General features: G+C 30.8%; 1 protein-coding gene across 2 annotated transcripts in view; it reads left to right on the forward strand.

The window, feature by feature from the left end:
• Positions 1 to 20912, forward strand: part of LOC142317346 (putative HERC2-like protein 3) — a 23682-nt gene continuing 2770 nt past the window's right edge. For both annotated transcript variants that reach the window (XR_012754707.1, XM_075353828.1), the window contains exons 1-4: positions 1 to 77; positions 163 to 224; positions 14887 to 14997; positions 16421 to 16612. Coding sequence is in view for 1 of the 2 variants with exons in the window: in XM_075353828.1 (XP_075209943.1) it covers positions 41 to 77; positions 163 to 224; positions 14887 to 14997; positions 16421 to 16612 (402 nt within the window). In the remaining variant the exon portion in view is untranslated. The remainder of the gene's footprint in view (positions 78 to 162; positions 225 to 14886; positions 14998 to 16420; positions 16613 to 20912) is intronic.

Consider the following 20912-nt stretch of genomic DNA (forward strand, 5'->3'; position numbering starts at 1 on the left):
AACTCTTCAGCAATATAGCCTCGTGTTTGCTTTTGTGACAATGTTCGGTCCAGGTTCAACACCTATTTTAGTTCTCAGTACGTAATATCTGATCATAAACTTTAATAATACTTATTATTTATCTAGTAATATATTTTAATAATTGTATTTTATGCGTTGCAGGTCAAAATACAAAACGAGATGCTGGAAAGAAAGTTCAGATGGAAAACATCGCGGCCGGAAAGGTATGGTTTTGTAAACTTAATTTGTTTTTTTTTCAGTTTGATAGCTTTTGAATTAGATAATGATTTTTATAATATTTTTTACGATTGTTCAGATGACCTTTTTACTCTAAATATGTTGTAACATTCATTAAATAATAAGTGGAACGAAATTAATACTTTTGTTATAAGAAATGCGTTTTCTTAACAGATTTGTTAGAAAATATAGAATAGGTAATATAATATGATTTAATGAGTAGTTACGAACTACCTTAATTTGTTATTTTTGTAATTTATATGTGTGTGAGAAGAGTCATTCGTTTTTTACTGGATACTCTCATGAGTAATGGAAGTAGTACGACTAAAGTTAGTCGCTGCCCGCGATTAACACACTGACAATGTTAGTTAAAATTCCACAAAAAAATTTTATTGAACTGCTTTTGCATTGAATTAAGAATTAATTGTTAATTGAACACATTAACCACTATAGGAAGTGGAAACATTTCTTTCAGTTTCAATCCACACCTAACTTATTTGGCGCTACTCCACCATGCTGTGGTAGGGTATCTCTCTACCACTCATAGTCGCCTCCTTCTCCATATGTTTTTAAAGACACCAATACTGTTGAGCAAATATGCTTAGTAGCTTATTTAAAAAACTGCCTTTCAACATGCTCTGCCACCGTAAGATCACTATACATAATTTCACTTTACGAGTTGCATACCTGTACTGTCTGAGGTATGTTTGTATTTCATAAATATTCTAAATGCAGGTGAATGATTTAAATAAAACTGTACATCTGTATAACAAATTCTCAGTTTTATAAAAATATTATGTGTTGACAGTTAAATTAATATATATTTGTTACTCACCTGTTAATTTAGTTAATTTAGAAGTTTGACGATTGCCTTTGTGGCAATCGTCAAACTTCAGTCAGTGCTTCACATGTATTGAGATGGACACCATTCATAAGATCTCCTGAGCTGCATAACCCACACGCAGGGATGTCTGCCACTTCTATATAGGTTTATCCAATTCTATATAGGGGAGTACTCTAGCAGTCATGTCCAGAAATGATCCTGAAACAGGCTACAGTGACACTTCGCAGAAGGTTGTGGGGAATTCTCGCATTAGGCAGCAATAATGAAGACCATTGCTTGGCATTAGCACTGGTCGCACGTTTTTTGTTTGCCTTTACCTTCACCTTGTTCTGTAATAATCTTTTTTACCGTACTGAATTCAAGAGGGGCCTGTGGTTGCAGTTTCTTGGAACCTTCTTTTGCCAATCTATCCGCCCTCTCATTACTCCAGACACCACTGTGACTGGGATTCCATTGCAGCATCATGGTCCAACCGGTGTGTAGCAGCTCTGCCATCATTTCTCTTCCTTGCCAGACGTCGACAGATATACTTACCTCTAAAGAAGTAAATGCCCACACCGCCGCTTGCGAATCAACAAAAATAACTGTTCTATTTCCAGAGGCAAACCTTAGCTGTTTTAAGACCAGAATGATAGCGCGAAATTCACCATCAAATTATGATGCAATCATTCCCACCGGTTCCGATATCTAAAATTTTTGAGAGAAAACTTCGGCGTCACCATTATCACATGTGCCACTAGCAGATCCATCAGTGTAAATTTAGAACCAGTCTACAGCAGGGTGCCACTTATTAATCGTTTCCAGGACAATAGCTTTTAATTTTGTTGGCAGCATCTTACTCTTGCCCACAGATTGGACCTGGTACAACCTCCCTGCAGCTCTAGGTAAGGTAATATTTTCTAATAGCCATGCTGGAAAAACTTTCCTGTCTTCTATATCCAATTCATATGTCCTGGTTAACTCTTTTATCTTTACCAACAGGGACATTTGGGTCTTCAGTTTTTGGTGAGATGGATTATAATTTTCCCAATAGTCTATGCCGAGGCACCTTATTTGTTCACTGAACTTTATGGCTTCAATGTTTCTTTTAATTTCCAGTGGGTACTACTGGGTGTCCACTGGGTTTGGAGTTCCATTGTACCTATTGGAGAGGACCGGCAACAGAGAGGACCGAGTCGAGTTGCAGAACTTGATTCTGGATCCTATTTAATTTTTCCAAGTTGGTACTAGACGATGTTGAGATAAGTTCACTTCCATACTCCGTAATGGGTCTCACTTAAGTTGTGTAGGCTTGAGTTAGAACACTTTCAGTGGCTCAGTCGCTATTGAGTTTGTTTCTGGGCTAGTAAGGTGACCACGATCAGTTTAATGTTATCCAGGGGAGGCAGCTGATTCCACCCCTGTTATATATCTAAATGAGATCATATTGCAATAGTTTTTCAATAAAACATTGACCACTGGAAACAATATAAAAAGTCGGGTACATTTTATAAATGATTTTACAGAATTTGTGTAAGTTTCCTTTAAATATCAGGTGTGATTGGAAAGTTTTAAGACCGGGCTTGTAATTTCAAAATGGCAGTAGATATAGGCTATTGTGATGAATCTTCTTCAAAATAGTCCCTTTCTGACTGAACACATTGACTCCAACTTGTTTCCACTTTTGAAAAGCATTCCTGGAAATGTTCTTTCTTAAGGTTGTTAAGAACCCTCTCCATATTTGGTCAGATGTTTTCAATCGAGTCATACAATTACCCTTTCAAAAATTTCAATTTTGGAAACAGGCAGAAATTAGCAGGGGCTAAATCAGGGGAATAGGTGGGTTGCAGAAGTACTGGAATTTGACAAAAAATTCCGCAATTGAGAATACATGATGAGCCAGTGCATTGTTGTGGTGGAGGACCCAGTACTTGTCTCGCCAGAGTACAGGCCTTTTCTTCTGCAAATTTTTACGCAAACACTGAAGGATACTTTCATAGTATTCCTGGTTGACTGTCTGCCCCCTAGGTGCAAATTCATGTTACATGATACTTGTAGAATTAAAGAAAACCACTAACATTGTCTTAATATTCAACTAACTTTGTCATGTTTTTTGGTTGTGGTGAAGTTTGACTCTTTCACTATGATGGTTTTGTCTTTGTTTCTGGGTCATACCCATAAACCCATGTTTGCCTGTAATTACCCTATTCAGCAAATTTGGGTGATTTTCAGTTCTATTAATCGGTTCTTGAGACACATCAAGTCAGTGTTGTTTCTGCTGGTCTGACAACAATTTCGGAATAAATTTCAGACACTTGACCCACCTTTAAATCTTCTGTTAAAATTGAAAAAGTACGTGGAAACTTAAGAGTCAATTCATCCAGCTATCTCCCTAAGTCTATGGTCAGAGCGCACTGAATTGCAAACTTTCTGAATGTTTTAGTGGTTTAAGTGAACGGCCAGTCCTGTGGGTCATTTTTTACTGTATCAAGGACATCTTTGAATCTGTTGAACCAGATAAAAACACTTGACCAGCTCAAACATTTATTCTAGAAAACTGTTTTTAAGAGTTCATCAATCTCTGAAGCTTTTTTCCAGTTTTTAAACAAAATTTTACATAAACTTGTTCTGTTTTTCATCCATTTTGTGAAATCAATCATCTAAGAACTGAAGACAAGAATTTACTAGGATGCATTCTATACTGAGCAAGGTTATCATGTTGATCTTTTCAAGGACAAAACAAGCTTCCCTTCTATACTCGTGGGCAAACCTACCTCCTCCTATTGAGTAGTGGCCGCACCTGTCTTAAAACTTACCAGTCACACCTCATAAATTCCAAATTAAAACATAAAGTAGAAAATGGTTTTAATATTTATAAAACTCAATTTTTTCTTCCATCAGTTGTATATATGAGATATAATAATTAAAATTAGTTTTGTAAACTGTACAGGCAAAAGTTATGCTTTTGTTTGCTGTTACATAAATCGTAGATAACATTGAAGTGGTGTATTAGGCCTAGAATTAATGATTAGTTCCTTTATTATTTAGATAGTTATCAGCTGAGTACTAGTAATTCAGTCTAAAAACAAATCAGTTCAGATTAAGGAAAAGTATATCATTGAGGTTTAATAATATGAAAAGCATAAAATGGTTTAATAGTAAGGGAATTGATTATATAAATTTTAAACTATTTTTTTAAATGTAGCAAACTTTTCATTGTATAGAAAAGTTATTAAGTTTATCACAGGTGGGACCCAGAAGTTTCCAAGCAACTTATAAAAATTATTGAGCACCATCTTTAAAGTAGTCTCCTTCTACATGTATAACTCAATCACACTATCTTTCCTGTGATTGGAAACACTCTATGAATTTTCTCATGACAATGAAATCATTCATTACCTCATGCAAATAGGTCTGTGGCTCTTAAATGGGCTCAAAACATTGCCTCTTAAGTTGCAGTTTCATCTTCAGAAACAGGCAGAAGTTACATGGAATGAGGTCTTGTAAGTAAGGAAGTTGTGGAATAATATGTCATGTTAGTAAATGCCACAAATTTATGCAAAAGTGACATGTGGGTTGATGCATTAACATGGTGGATGAATAAAGACTTTTTTTTAGGCTGTTTTTGTTGGATATTTTCTTCGAGCTGCCTCAGAATATCACAATAGGACTTTCTATTCACAATTTGACCTAACAGAAGAAATGCTATTCTGACTCTTATTAACACTTCCTGAAAAATACATTGTGTTTATATTATGGGTCATACATCCTTTCCAATGAACCTTGCTCATTCCAAAAAAAATCCAAGGCAATTTAACGAATCTCCCTCTCCATGATTGCCAGTTTACTGAACTGCAGGAGACTGCGAAGGTTCCATATTTCAGTTTTTCTTATTCTGCATAAGAATGTTTTTAACTGTGATGATATATTGGCTTGTCTCAATCCTGTCTTCTTCTCTCCCTCCCCCTATGAGATTCAAATGGGGAACTTGAAGCTCTGTACAACTGGAACTGAGCAAAGCTATAAGGTTGCCAAGGGAAAATTACTAGTAGTTTTTTGTTGTTGCCTTTCACTGACCTCCAGATCCTATCTCCTCACCGACTCAGTTTTCTGCCGGAATTGGGTACCACACCTTTTACTGAGATGCTCGGCTTAACAGAGACACCTCCAGTATGTTGGAAGTTGAAGAATTGAGATAACAGAGGCTAAAAAGGACTCCTTTGTTAAGTACTTATAATCACATATCACCCCGATTTTTGTCAGAGTTAAGATATTTGCATAGAATCAACCGTCTGAGTATACATATGTTATCAGTAATATAATAAATTTGATGCTTCCATGGCGCAGTTGGTAGCATCTTGGCCTTTCATCCAAAGGTCCCGGGTTTAAATTCCGGTCAGGCATAACATTTTCACACGCTACAAAAATTGTCATTCATCTCATCCTCTAAAGCAATACCTAACTTTGGACCCGGAGGTTAAAAAAAAAATAATAATAAATTTAACAGTAAGTACGGGCAGTACTTAAGATATGAAGCACATCTCACATTTATAAGTTTAATAAGGGTTAATTGTTTTAGTCTTAATTGTTCATTTAAAAGCAAATTAGAATTTACAAGTCTTAATATTAATAAAGAAGTGATAAAAAACACTATATATATATATAGTGTTATATAGTTATATATATATAACTGGATAGAGGAACTTAGGAACTTTTGGTGTAAAATACAATAAGTGTTCTAATTGAAGCATTCTTCAGCGCCACAGAATGAGATGCTGGGAACTAAATAAAACTATTGTACGCTTGCGCTTACCTCTGCGCATGCACTGTTTCATTTTACTTAGTTCTACCACTCATTTAGTGGCGCTAGTTTATGCATCAAACTACCAATTCTAATATATGTCCCTTCTCTAGTTATATAGAGATCAGTGTAAAAAATAAAAACGTCCCCGCGTTAGTTCGTTTTATTGTCCTGCGCAATCGTGGACGAATTTAGAGAGATAATTGTTACTGAATTTATTAAAAAAAGTTAAGTTACAAATTTATTTTTATCAGATACTGTAGAAAAAGATATAAAAACTAAAGACAATAATATTAATAATAATTAATTTATTAAACCTTAATGAGAAATAATTAATAGCTAATATGGAAAAGGATTTATTTATATTGTACATAGGATTCGTCAGTACACAGAGTCGACTTTCTAACCAAACATAACCTACGCTCGCTGAACTTGTTTAATTTATAAATTGCATACAGCTTCTTAACATCAGTAAACTAAACACAATAATTAACGGTACTAAAAAGTCTCTTCCCCGTTAGCACAACAGTACCATGATTTACTATGTTTTCATAGAAAAATTAAAAAAAAAAAATCAACCTATCACGAAATTAAAAGTTACAGTGAAAAAAAGTTTGCCCTTTACAGCACTGTTAAGCCGTTTCGAAAATTTACGTGTGCATGTTTTCTTTTTTTTTATTGCTGTTTTAAAGTTCCTAAATCGGTAGTATATTTTTTGTTAAAATATTTGTCTTTTCTTGCCTATTAAAGGTTTTTAACTTTAACCTTTTCTATTTTTGTTACTACTTAAATATATATTTTTATATATTACATATTTAATTTTGATAAAGTTTTATTTATTTTTTTATTAAATAAAGTAATCTTTATGATTTTATGAAAGTTGCATAATTCTTGAATCTTTTATATTGTATAGAAACTTGTTATATTTATATTATAAAGAAGAATAAATATTTAATACACCAATCATATCAAATTAATGAATGTATGTGACATATTTTGAATACATTGAAAAGATGTAAGTATGTGAGTGAGTGCCTTTAAATGGAATTTGTCAAATTATTTACTATTGCTACTATTTCTCTTGTAATTCTCTACAGTTTTCTTTTTTCAAATTGCTCATGCAGTGTTACTGCATATATTGCATTTCTAGTTTTGACATTGATTTTACTGTTTGATTATTTATTATATTGATGTTGCCATCAATAAAATTATTGTTTATTAAAAACCGTGATGGTAAATTAAATATTTTTTTTATTTTATCTTGATTATAAAAAAATAACCGTTAAATATGTAAAATAGTTGAAAAAAGACTTTTCTCACTCTTTGAATATATGTATTGTATTTTTCTTATAGATTTTATCAACGAATTAAGTGAATTGATAGACAGTATTTGAATTAAAAAGAAATTGTTATACTAATATAATTATTGTACGGTAATCTAACATCAGTATGGAATTAGACTTCAGTAATTTAATTAAATTGTAATTTATTAATTTTTTAACCTTTTTTTTTTTTTAATTCAAAAATTTTGTATTTAACACTGCCAATGCAATCATGATTTTTGCATAACTTCACTTAGGCCAAAATTTTTTTTTATTACCTAACTTTTTTGTTTTAAACAATTTATATTTTAAATATATTTTAATCTAAAAATTTAAGATTTTTCGGTTAAAAATCATTTTGTTTTTAATTATTTTGTTGGAATTGAAAAATAGTTAAAACTAAAACAAAGCCTCTTTATATGAATCTGTGGGAATAACTGTTTGTTATTATATTAAATATCCAAGATAATTCTCAGAAATTATTAGAAAAAGTTAAGTAAAAACAGCTATTCTTTTACAGTATCACAAATTTAATGGTTACACATTTATATAATAAAATCTATAATGCATCTACTGACAGAAAATACATAGTCTTAACATATATCAACCAACATAGAAAGTATTCAAGAAAGAAATTTACATCATGTTTAAACAGTATTAAATTTATAAACATAAAAACAAGATAAAATAACAAAATTCAAGATAGACTGAATGGATAATTCAATCAAATACTTAGTGGGGTTTGTTATCTTTGCTAAAGTGACTCATTATTGACAACATTGTTACCAGGTATTCCACAGATGAAGTCAATAAATTAACTCTGTAGAGTCTTTGGAAAAATAATAATTTGAAAGTCGTTTAATTTTAAAGTGTTTTCATGTTTCATCATGCTCTCCAATAAGAGACTTTTTTGCTGTTTAAGTAATAATAAACGATTAAGCTTTTATTATATATGTATATATATTTTTTTTTTAATAAAAAAATTAACTTGTAATATTTAAATTTTACTGATATAGTGTGATTAGTGAATTATAGTTTGACAGTGAATTATTTTCAGCTTTAGTGTGAACTATTTTCTCACCTAAATTTGTACCTACAGATTATCCATTTGTATTCAAACATATAAAATAATATATGTATTTCTAGCTGAAATATCTATATAATTTTTTTTAATAATAGTATATGGATATAGTTTTTAGATATTATAAATTTGTGTTCACATAGTTTTATATTTGAGCATAACCTCTGATCGAATTCTTAATCCTGCATAAGTTATGCGAGTTCTGAGGGTACTAATTGCATCTTTTGTCAAATTAAATGTCTGTACATTTTCCTCATTTACTAATTACATTTCACTGTTTTCTTTTATTACTAGTATCAGCATTTTTTTGCCAGCCTCCATGGTGCAAGTAGTAGCGTCTTGGCCTGCCTTTCATCCGGAGGTCCCAGGTTTGAATCCCGGTCATGCATGGCATTTTCACATGCTACAAAATTGCCATTTCATCCTCTGAAGCAATAACTAACTGTGGTCCCAGTGAATAATTGAATTTCCAGAGATTTTTTGTTCTTCCTTAGGCCTTCCATACACTCGATACAATTTGCTATATGACTGTCAGGTCAAGTTATAATTTAAGTTCAAGCAATAAGTGACATGACAGCAGAAAGGCTTTTTTTGCTGCTCTGGTTGACAACATTTGAGTGATAATTGTCACAGTTTGCTTTTCAGCATTCATTGGATATATCACATTATATTTTTCTGTTAATTCTGTTTATTTTTTTTTTTTTAGTGAAAATGAAATTTTAGTTTGTATGATTCTCAAAAACAACAATCGGTTAGTTTTTTAAACGGTGAATGAGAATAAAAACTTGAACCAATCTATAATAATGCGTAATATATTACTTTATTTTATATAATATAAAAAAGCAACTTGTTTTTGTTTTCGGAATGTAGATTTTATACGATTTTTTTTTCACTAAAGTGTTTTTTTATTTCTCTTTGCATTTTACAATGACTACTGAAAATAAAATGAGTAGGAAATAATTATTATTTACACAATGAGAAGTCGAAATAACTGAATTAAAAGTAAAGGAAATGTATCAATTACTGAAATTCACTTCAAAGGAGCAATTCTGTAAATTTTTTTTTTTTTATTAAAATTATTTAATAATATTTTGTTAAAGTCACAATTCTCCTTCGGTGGAATTGATAACTATATATTCTTGCCTTTCAGTGATTATTGATTTTCATTCAGGATTTTTATTTTCCAGGATCATAATGAAAATATGAATTTTCATTCTCTACCGCAAAATAAAATTTTTTTTACCGGTTGGGTGTTTCTTGTTTACTGTTCATGGTTGTCTTATTATTGAGTTTGTGACAGATTAGAAAGCAACCATCTTGATCAAATCTTCATTAAAAATTGATGAATTTTCTGTTTATTAATCCCAAAATCATCTGCAAATATTCTCTTAGTCTCATACGATCTTGCATCCATTCTCTTACTTTGGCTAGACTCTACGCATTTATGTTCTAAAAGTAATCACTAATGCTTCCTTTATTGACAGACCTTTTTCTTTACACATTCACTACTGGCTTAATTACACTGTTATTAATGTGCTAAACATTAAAAAATAATTATTTTAGTTAATATATTTGGAATTAAAATGTAATAAATGAATATGGAGGGGGAAAATGCTCAGAGCTAAAAAACTGAACCAAACAGTTAAGCATGGTGTACAATGATGATTGAAGCATCATAGATCCACATCCATGTTGACTACAGAGTTATTTGTAGTAGTGCTTCATTCATACCTCTAGTTTTGAAACCATTGTTATTACTCCAACAACCTCTGGTGGTGGAGTGGCAGTGCCTCTGGTTTTTATCCAGAAGGTTCTGGGCTCAAATCCTTGTCAGATTTGACATCATTTTATGTAGTACAGACATTTAATCTAGCCATCAGTAACTGTAGTTAGGTAAAGGTACTTGTTATTGCTTGAAGGGGGGATAGAAGTGAGGTATGCAATTGGTGAAATTCGTAAAATTCATAAAATTCATAAACAGCTCCTCCGCAATATGATGGACCATATCACATTGGAAGAATTCAGTGCTGAAATCAGTTAAACAAAAAAAGAAAAACAGCTGGATTAGACAACATATATCCTGAGTTTATTAAACACATCAGTCCAAACACACAATGATGGGTTTTAAATCTTTATAATGATATCCTGCGAAGGGATGAGTTACCAAAACTTTTCAAGAAAAAAAAGTAATCGCCATTTCTAAGCCTGGGAAAGACATCACTCAACCCGAAAGCTGCAGACCAATAACACTTTTAAGTGTATGTGTCAAGATCTTAGAAAGAATACTACTTGTGCGTCTAACACCCATACCAATGGAGCAGGTTGGCTTTATTCTAGGAAGAAGTTGCTCCGATCAGGTCCTTTCGCTTAAATCTGTATAGAGAAAGGATTTCAACAAAGGCTTAAAACATCTGCTGCGTTTATTGATTTAAGTTCAGCGTATAACACAGTCTGGAAAGAAGGACTACTACTTAAGGTGTATCAGATTGTTCCCTGCAAATTGATCCTTAACTTACTGATTGAAATGCTGAGTGATAGACTTTGCCAAGTACAGCTCAAAGAAAAGCCAAGTGTTTTCTACAGCCTAAAAAATGGCCTACCACAAGGATCCGTACTGGCACCTCTATTGTTTAATATTTACCAGAATTGTGTGAATATAAAACCAGAATTTGCCCATAGATGGCCCTAGATGTTAATGTAGTTACCATGGAACCGCATCATTGGCACCATTTTCTTTCTTTGATAGCTGACATGTCGAGTTTTGTACCTAAAAAGTACAATTTGAGGACAGCATTGATTTTACGTTACCTTTTAAAGAAAACTGCCCCAGAATTGCATCGAATGCTTGTCAAAGCTTACAGTGAGCATGCTCTTCGTAAATCACAGTGCTTTGAGTGTTGGTTTAGAAAATTCAAAAGTGGCAATTCTGATGTGAGAAATGAAGAGTGTGGAAGACCACTAAAAAAGTTTGAAGACAGCGAACTGCAAGCATTGTTGGATGAGGATGATGCTCAAATGCAACAATTCGCGGATCAATTAAATGTAAGATGAGAAGCCATTTCCATACGTTTGAAAGCCATGAGAAAATCCAGAAGATGAGAAAATGGGTTCCACATGAACATCAACTGGATTTGCACAAATCATGGTATCTGCAATAAGAGCCTGACCCGATGGGGAGCTGTGGAAAACCCACGATGCAACTGATGTGGAGCTGAAGAGTAAACGATCGCTCACATGGCCCTGGTTTGTCCTTTCATCTTTTAGAGGTTTGCTACAAAACATCCATGATCTTACCCCCAAAGCATTGCAAATGGCTGACCCACTGTGACCTGTGTTTGTAATAAAGATATGCAATAGATATAATACTGTTAAATTATTGTAAAAATTGTGATGTTTGTAAGTTCATTCGAATATATATATATATATATATATTATTTGTAAAATAAAGAATTGTTATTTTTTTTATATTTGTGTATATTTAAAAGGTTTTTAAGTTATATGTATATAAACTTTTTTAATATAATTAATTATATTACTCTCCAAACATATATAAATAATTGTTTTTTAATTATATTTTTATCAATTAGCTTTCACATTTCTTTGTATAAGTTTCAAAAATTTGCAATTGGTACTTTATTTCTGGTTTTAAAAATGATTATAAAAGTATAAATTTAAATAAACATCTAGTTATTAGTAAATCAATAATTTAAATAAAATATTTAATATTGATACATAATGTAACATTTATAATGTTACTCATACAAATAAAATAAATGTAAATGTATATATATATATATATTTTTTTTTTTGAAAATTCAAATTCATTAAAATATTAACCACTGTAGTAATATTAAATGAAATTTAAACCACTAAAACACACTAAATAGAAAAATTAAAGTTGATATTAATTAGAAAAATTAATTGATATTTCTGAGAATCAATTTTTGCAGAATCCTGCGTTTTCAGTTGGTATTTAATTCTATAATTACATAAAAATAAATTATTTTTATAATTTTAGAATTTGACAAATTGTTAATCTTTTATAAAATTTTAATTTAATAAAAATAATTATATATATATAATATAACATATATGAGATTTCCTATATCAGCAGTTATCTCAGTAATATCAATTTTGATCATCCCTGAATCCAGTTTGACTAGTTTTGGTGTGATGTCTGTATGCACATACATATATATCTCACAGAACTCAAAAACGATTTGCTGTAGGATGTTGAAATTTTGGATTTAGAACTGTTGTAACATCAATTGTGCATGCACCTCACCTTTTGATTGTAATTGACCGCACCAAAAGTTTCCAAAAAAGCCCAAAATCCAAAAATTTGGAATATAGACTTTTTCTTAACTGCAGTAATAAGTCCTTATTGAAGGCTTTTCAACGATATAAGCGGTACTTAATTGGTTCCAGAGTTATAGCCAAATACAATTTTAAGGTAATGAAATATTTGTTCTTACAAGGAGAAGGCACATTGGTTTGAATCCGACTTAATTTTCTTTCTTTTTTTAATTTAAATATATTTATTTATTAATAATTATTAACCTCTGATTGTAAAAAAAGTTTTTGCAATAAATAATAATTCAATAACATTAAAAAAAATATGAAAAAAAATCAGAAGTTATTAGTGGAATAAAATTTTTTATATTTTTCATTTAAAAAAATGTGTAAATATAATTTAACAGGCGTACAAGGAAGTCATGTGGTGTCCACATCAGATTTTTTCATTTGCATCTTTATGAATAAAAATGGGCAAATGAATTACTTTGTGATTCTTTGGCTGCTTTATTAGCAGCATGTTTGGATCTGATAATAAGGACTTAGATTAATATTCAGAAATCATATAAGTCTGTTTTGTTGCCACTGAATTTGTTATATAAAATACATGAACAGCCATTTTTTATACCATTTAAGGTATATGAGAAGAGGAGTAATAAGCTAACATTTGATCTTGTCTATTAACCTTTGTCAAATCGTTTTTATTCTATGAATCATTTCATGGATGATTTTACATTCACCTATATTATTTGAAACTTCACTCCAACTCCTCTAAATTCATGGAAATGGTCCCTCTCCTTTCTTTATTATACAATGCTATTTATTACCTTATTCTTTTTAATTTTGCCTGTTACTTCAAGAAGATTACATTTTCGCTCCGGTAGAATATGTATCAGTGTCTATCAGTTCTTCCACTAAACAGATGCCATTATTTAGTATGATTTCCTTATTTCAGGATTCCCGACTCTTGTAATTGTTTAACCATTCTATTAGGCTTGGCTGCAACTAATAGCTAAATTTCTGTATTTAATAATTTCAATCCTCTTATATAGTTTAATCTCATATAGTTATAATATTATTGTTTGTTTTATAGTTATATTTTCATCTTATAATTTGTTCTCGTATAACTTCATTTCTCTAGTTTTTGATAATAAACTGTCTACAAATCTGTCAACATCTCCAGGTAGCTGTAGATTCATTGAGTTATAAAAATAGATTTTGTTTACTTTGTATTAAATTTAATCAATAGATGAGTTTTTTAATCAGTTGTTTAGTTTCGCTAAATCGCTGTATGTCAGCTAATCACTTTTAATGTATTGGATTGAAATAAAAACGAAACAGTCAGTGCATATTAAATTTAATCTTAACATAAAACAGACACTAAATGATGGTACATGATATTTATCTCAATGACAGTTTTGTTCAACATTGGTCTGTGATATGTGAAGTAAGACATAAGGCATAATAAGCAGTGGAAGAGGTGCTCACGCCATCAGGATTGTTCACTGAGCTCGCTGTGCCAGCTTTGCAACGCTCCTGAAACAGTCTTGCTCGCTTGGCACCAGACATTGGAATACTTATACATGGCCCATAATCTCTCCTTTCCAACGATATGCATAATTTCTATTTCTGGCTGGCTTTTGTGCAGGCTGAGGCTGACATATTGAATCTTTATAGTGTTTACATGTTTACTTTAATTTTTTTATACATAAATATTGTCCAAAATACACTATTATTACTTAAATTGATCTGTTTCGACAAACTTTAAACACTACACGAATCACCACACTATCACGTCTTAAGTCGTGAGCTACACTGAATGGAGATGAGTGAGAGCGCCAGTTTTGGCCGATTTGTGCTGTGCTCCCTTCCTGCCAACCCACTAGCCAGTGGTGCGAACTCAAAGTCATATCGGCGAGCTGACCATGTAAGTTATTAAATGACACCACATTTACATTTCTGAGACTAATAATTAGGGAGTTATTAAGGCAGGACGATATAGACCTTTTTGTTAATGCTATAAATGTCTGTTCTGGTACCTGTATATTTCGGTGTGATTTTAGTCATTTCACGTCAAAATATAGCCTAACTGAGGATGTTCTTATACAAAGCAAAAAAGTAAGAAATAATATATTTAACAGTACTTTTTATAAGTCTTATTTGTACGTATTAATACTTATTTTGGGAATACAATTATATTAAATAATGATGTAAAACAAGTGATGTTTAATTTGTTTTAGATAAGTTTTATTTTTACTTGAAATATGTATATATGATTACGTTGTGCAAATATATAGGTTGTGTTAATAAAATTTGTTAATAATTGCAGATTGTTGATACAAGTGTTACTGCTTCATCACCTCTTTTAGATTGTGAAAGAACCCTTGGGTATCTTCTTGGATTACATGCTCATTGGCTAGCTGTTAGTACTCCTACTCAGGTAATTGTTTTCAGTTGATGTTAAGTAATTTAAGTAGTTAGAAAAAAATTAAATCTTCCTTCTTGTCTAATTAAATTTGATAAAGATATTTTCTTCTCTTTGATTTATTTATTTGTAAATATGGTACAGTATTCAGTTTTTTTATAGTTATTATTTTATTTATAATAAAAAAATTATATTATAAATTAAATATTAGAGTTTATAAAAAAGGAAAATTGTATAATGATAAAATTCATTACTGAAGTAGAAGTAGAGAAGAGATCTGATTTTAATTATGTTATTCTTTAAAATGTTATACAGATAGAAGAAAAAAATATTTTCTTCTGAATTTCTTTGTTCTGGTGTTTCCTAATCATTTTTCTGATTTGTAGAATAAATACATTTTTTAAGTCTCAAACCATGTTTCTACTAAATTATATGCAGGAATTGATCTGCAGATAAAAGTTTTATAAATTTATACATAATAGCAGCAGCTCTGCACACTGAATAAATGCTAATATATATCGTACTTTTTTTTTATATTTTTATTTACTTTTAGTTATTATTATGGTTGATGTAATTTCATTTGAAATTATTTTTCTTCCATTACCTGGGATTCAAATATGATGGGTTATCAAGAAAATATATATTTAAATAGGTTTCAAATTACACATATTAAATTTGTTCACATTAAACAGCAGATGTAAGGGTTCCAGTTCTTATCTTGATTACCAACTTTACAGCCAAATTATAGTTCATAACATTTTTTTAACTAGTGTTGTCAAACTTTGTTATTGTTTTTTAAACATCAAATCCCCCCACACATAACATTTGTCCAGGTCATACTTTCTTGGCATATATATTCACTAACGCTTCACACATGACACAAACTGTAAATCACAAAACGGAATGAAACCACAGTACATGCATGCACAATGAACATTTAAACAATACTGGTGTGTTAATTGTATGATTCCAAAGACCGCTGTATGCTGGCAAGTCAGAACCTATAGTAAATAAATTGTCAAGCATATACAATTACTGCCACATAATGTTTGTACTCTATTATTGTTTGAAATCATTTAAATATTTTTTATGTACTTAAATTGTTGCTAATAAAAATATTTAAAATTTTATAAAAGCAATACTTCAATAATGTTACATAAAAACTACGGATGACGGAAAAATTCTGATTGTATTTTTGTATTTTAAAAGTTAATCAGGAATACAATAAAACTTTTATTTGCCAAAAACTGTTTATTAAGTGTAATGTATAAAAATTCAGAAATTATGAATGCAAGTAAGGAAATATGTACTCGCAGATAAATCTCTGAATCATTGTGTTTGACAGTTTGTTATATGATTGTATAAAAATCATGGATCAGTGTAATAATGCAAATTACGAAACCAATTGGTAATGCATGCTTTTAAAATTGTTTTATAGTTTTCTGAAGAAGAAGCACCACATTGGTTAAAAGCAGAATTTCTCCAAGGTGGTCTCCATATAACAACACCTCCCAGTCCATTTGAAGAGAAAGGAGAAGCTCGAAGTGCTGGATCTACTCCTACTGAACCTATTACACCTCAGGCTCATGTCACTGATCTTTGTGCTTCTGCTATCGATTTGAAAATATCAGTAAGGGACCAATATTTAATTTGTATTTGTTAAAATTATCTGAAAACGTTTTATTATCTGAATTCATATTGAGTAATAATATAATATTTTCTTTTATTATGTGAGGGGCCTTTTAATTTGCTTAACTTTTTTTTTTTTTTTAAAAAAGGAACTTATTAAAAGATATACTTTTATATCTGATTTTCTGAAGTGATTTACACCATACCTTACTTAAATATTATTTGTATACAGTTGGAAGATAATTTATGAAGCGAGATAATTATAACCTGTAGTTGACATTTTTTGTCCTTGGTTCTATCTTAGAGAAACTTAGTGCAAATTGCTTAGTTTATTAATCGATGGATGAAGCCTTTACATGATGAAAAGCCATAATGAAAGGAAATAAACATGTATTTGAGTTTTACAAAATTATGTAAAAAAAACACAACAGCTGTTTCAGTACACAGTACCTTCCTCAGGTGTTACAAATAGAATACAGAATGGGAAGGTACTGTGTATCAAAGCTGCTGTTATGATTTTTTAAATAAGTCTCTGAAAATCAAATATGTATTTGCTTAGTTTATTGATACAAAGTACACAGTACATTATTTAATATTCATACCAATAATAGTGTATTGTGTAGCCCTAGACATGTCGGAGTTTCTCAACTGGTCCATGGGCAGCCTTCCCACCAGTTTGATATAGAAAAAAAATCATAAATATTTTACTGGAATTTTTTTTGGTGATGGCCTCTGGAGTCGTCAGGGCCTTATTATTAAAAAAAATAAATTATGTTTGTGAACAGACATCTTGCACAGATGTAGTTTGAAAATTGTTACTGTTTAATGCACTTACCAACTGCTGTATCTTTTTCAACAGTCCTATGTTAAAATTAGTAACTAATACAAGTGGTTATTAGTAATTACAGTGGGTGATTATCGTTTTTGTGGTATCAAATACTTTTGTTATTTACTGCTTAGTGGGAATTGTTTTATTTAATATGTATGGCTTTGAATCTTTCTTGTTTTATATTTCTTATTAACTGTTATAAGGGCTTTTGTTCATAGTAATGGTTAATTGTTGTTCTGAAATATCAATAAAATTTGTGTTATTCTGCAAATTTTTTTTTTAGATAGGTCAATTAATTTGCCAAAAACTGATTTAAAATAAAAAATCCTATATTGATTTAATGCCTGAAACTTAAAAAAAACATTTGTAGACGTTCACAGAATTACATTAAAAGTGTTTATTTTATTTTATATTTTAAAAGTGTTTAGTTGGCTATGGGTAGACTTGGTTCAATGAACTCACCAGGTTGGTCTAGTGGTGAATGCGTCTTCCAAATCAGCTGATTTGGAAGCCGAGAGTTCCAGCGTTCAAGTCCTAGTAAAGCCTGTTATTTTTACACAGAGTTGAATACTAGATCATGGATACCGGTTTTCTTTGGTGGTTGGGTTTCAATTAACCACACATCTCAGGAATAGTCGAACTGAGAATGTACAAGACTACACTTCATTTACACTCATACATATCATCCTCATTCATCCTCTGAAGTATTATCTAAATGGTAGTTACCGGAGGCTAAACAGGAGAAAAAGAGAGAGAGAGACTTGGTTCAATGTATTGATGTAAGTCTGAAAGTACAATATGTAACTATGTTTAACATCATATTAAGTTTAATATGAAAACATTTCTGTAGCTTATTATTCTGTTATGTAAGTGTGACCGTATATCAAAAACTTCTAGATATCCTTAAAAAAGTAAGTAACTGAACATAGTGAAAAAATAAACAATGAAAATCAGTTCTATAGCATTATTACTTACAACTTACAGAGAACTAAATAAATATGTGTAAATATATATAAGAGTACGTTATATATTATATATATATTACACCCACAAGTATATTTATTTAAGTTCTACTCATATTATATTTAAATTCTATTAAATAAACCATAGTGTTGTCAGAGGCCAAAGCAATATATTATTAGACTTTTGTTATGATGTATTGTGTTAATTACTTATAATCTTTTTATTTTATTAATGGAAACAGGTAAAGCATATTTTATAGGATATTAGAACATTTATGTCATGTACTGTAATGTATTACATAAGCGATCTACATAGTTTGTTATTTTGTAAAAATAAGTTGATAGGTTACATTTTATTAAGTTTATTAATTTTATCTATGTTATAGTGGTATATTTTCTGATTTAGTTTTTGACATTTTTTATTATATACTTTTAAATTAAAAACAATAAAAGGTTACATTAACATACTCATATACCTACCCAACAATATTATAGAGGAAATTTCTCAGTCAGCAGCTATCAGATTATTTGTAAAATAATCTAATCTGATCAGTATTTTTATATTTGTAAAAATACTAATTACTTGGAATATTACTTTTTCATAAATAGATAAATTATAACAGTAATCAAATACGTCTTTTTCAGCATTTTTTTGAGTCATTCCATATCAGATCACTCAATCTAAAAACACGAAAAAGTTTTGTCAGAAAATATAATTTGTTTAGGTTTGGAATAAGTAACTTTATTAATTTATTAATAAAGCAGTGTTTCTCAACCCGGGGGGGGGGGGGAGGTGCCTCCCTAAGGGGGTGTGATAACAATAAATGGGAGACATGAGCATATCGAAAAGAAGATATTATTAAAAAAAAATATTAATTTATTGTAAGGAAAGCAAAGCAAAATACATTCTGACATAATAAATAATAAAATATATATTTACACTAAAATAATACACTTATAGTATTGTATCAGTATAGCACAATGTATTAATAATTAACTTATCAATACTAAATTAAAAACAAGTTTAATAATTATTAGTGACTCCCCCATTGGGGGGCCTGTCTTGCAGATCAAAGTTTTTTGAAGGAAGGTTTAATCTTAGAAATAGACACTCAAAATTTGGTTTCGCAAAGGTAGGATGTTGAAAATTGTAATAATGTATGAAATGCTCTTGTTATCAGTGCTTTTCAGTGCAGTTGCTTTTGTTTTTGTTGGGTTTGCTTGGTTTTGTTTTTAGTTATATATTCTCTTGATTGTTATGGTTTAACATTATGTTTAGTTTGGTACAATATTATGTGTTTTTATTTAGTGCTTTATTTTGTTAGAGTTTAAACAGATCAGAGAAGTAAGAGTAGATTTTCTTATGCAATTTTGATAGGTTAGTTTTATTCTGGTTAGTTTCAGGTTTATTTTAGGTTGGTTTAGATTTGTTTTATTGTGTTATTACTGGCTTAGTTTTTATTTCTGTGTTTTGTGTTTTGGTTTGTATTAGTATCTGACGATTTTTGCTTAGATTATATTTATTGTTTGCTTGTTTTGTATTAAACAGGTTTTGTTCTCGGATTAGCATTTAGTTTGTATTTTCTTTAGAGTCTTGTTAGGTCTGTTTTATTTTTATTAGTTTAGGTTTATTGTAAGTTTGTTTATTTTATTGATTACCTTTGGCCTGGTTTTTCTGTGTTTTGTTTAGTTTACAATTTTATATTTGTTGTTCATTATTTGTTTTATGATTTCAGTTTTTGAAATATTTAGACTCTGTTTTGCATGTTGGGCTCACCCTCGCTTGGTTAGGATTGTAGGTCAGCCCAGTTGGATGATCCTGTTTAGGACCTATTTAAGACCATTGTTGCTTGGATCCACATTAGGTGTGATGTTGCTTTTGGCATTCACATCGGTGGCATCTTGACAGTGGCCAGACTGGAATATGTCTTGAGGCTTTTGAAGATGACCTCCAGTAAAGCCCCTAAGGGCTAGGTACGGAGGGGGTGGCATGACGGCCAGATCTGTTACATGGTGGTTGTCTTCCCTCTGGGGTCGTGATGATCATAGGCGTGTATCAACTTCGTTCTTCTGGCATAATACCTCTTCAGTCTGTAACCCTGAAGTCCTTTGGTGCTAATGCCTTCCGACCTTAGCAGTGCTAATGTGTATTCCTTAGCAGGAATACACCTTTTGGGAACCCTAGTGTTTCGAGGATGCAATGCATTCTGCTTTCAGGAGGGAATCATGTGTCCTGGCTGGGACATTTGAAAATTTAGATTGGAACAGAATGCAAGGATAGCGGGAGAGTTTATTATCTCCCTATTAATCGAAGAACCTGGACGAATGTTCCTTGCTGCTGTGTCTTTTGTTTATCGAGCAGATCATTATTTATTTAGTTGCAGTTACAGATTTTGTGTTTTATTTATGGACGGAATTGTTATTTGTGTTCCAGTCTTTTAGACCAGTGAGAAATAATTGACTGGGGCTGATCATGGAAGACAAGGCACATAAAAGCTTCGTTCTCTCAG

This window comes from Lycorma delicatula, chromosome 1 (genome assembly GCF_047948215.1).
Source record: "Lycorma delicatula isolate Av1 chromosome 1, ASM4794821v1, whole genome shotgun sequence".
Classification (NCBI taxonomy): Eukaryota; Metazoa; Arthropoda; class Insecta; order Hemiptera; family Fulgoridae; genus Lycorma; species Lycorma delicatula.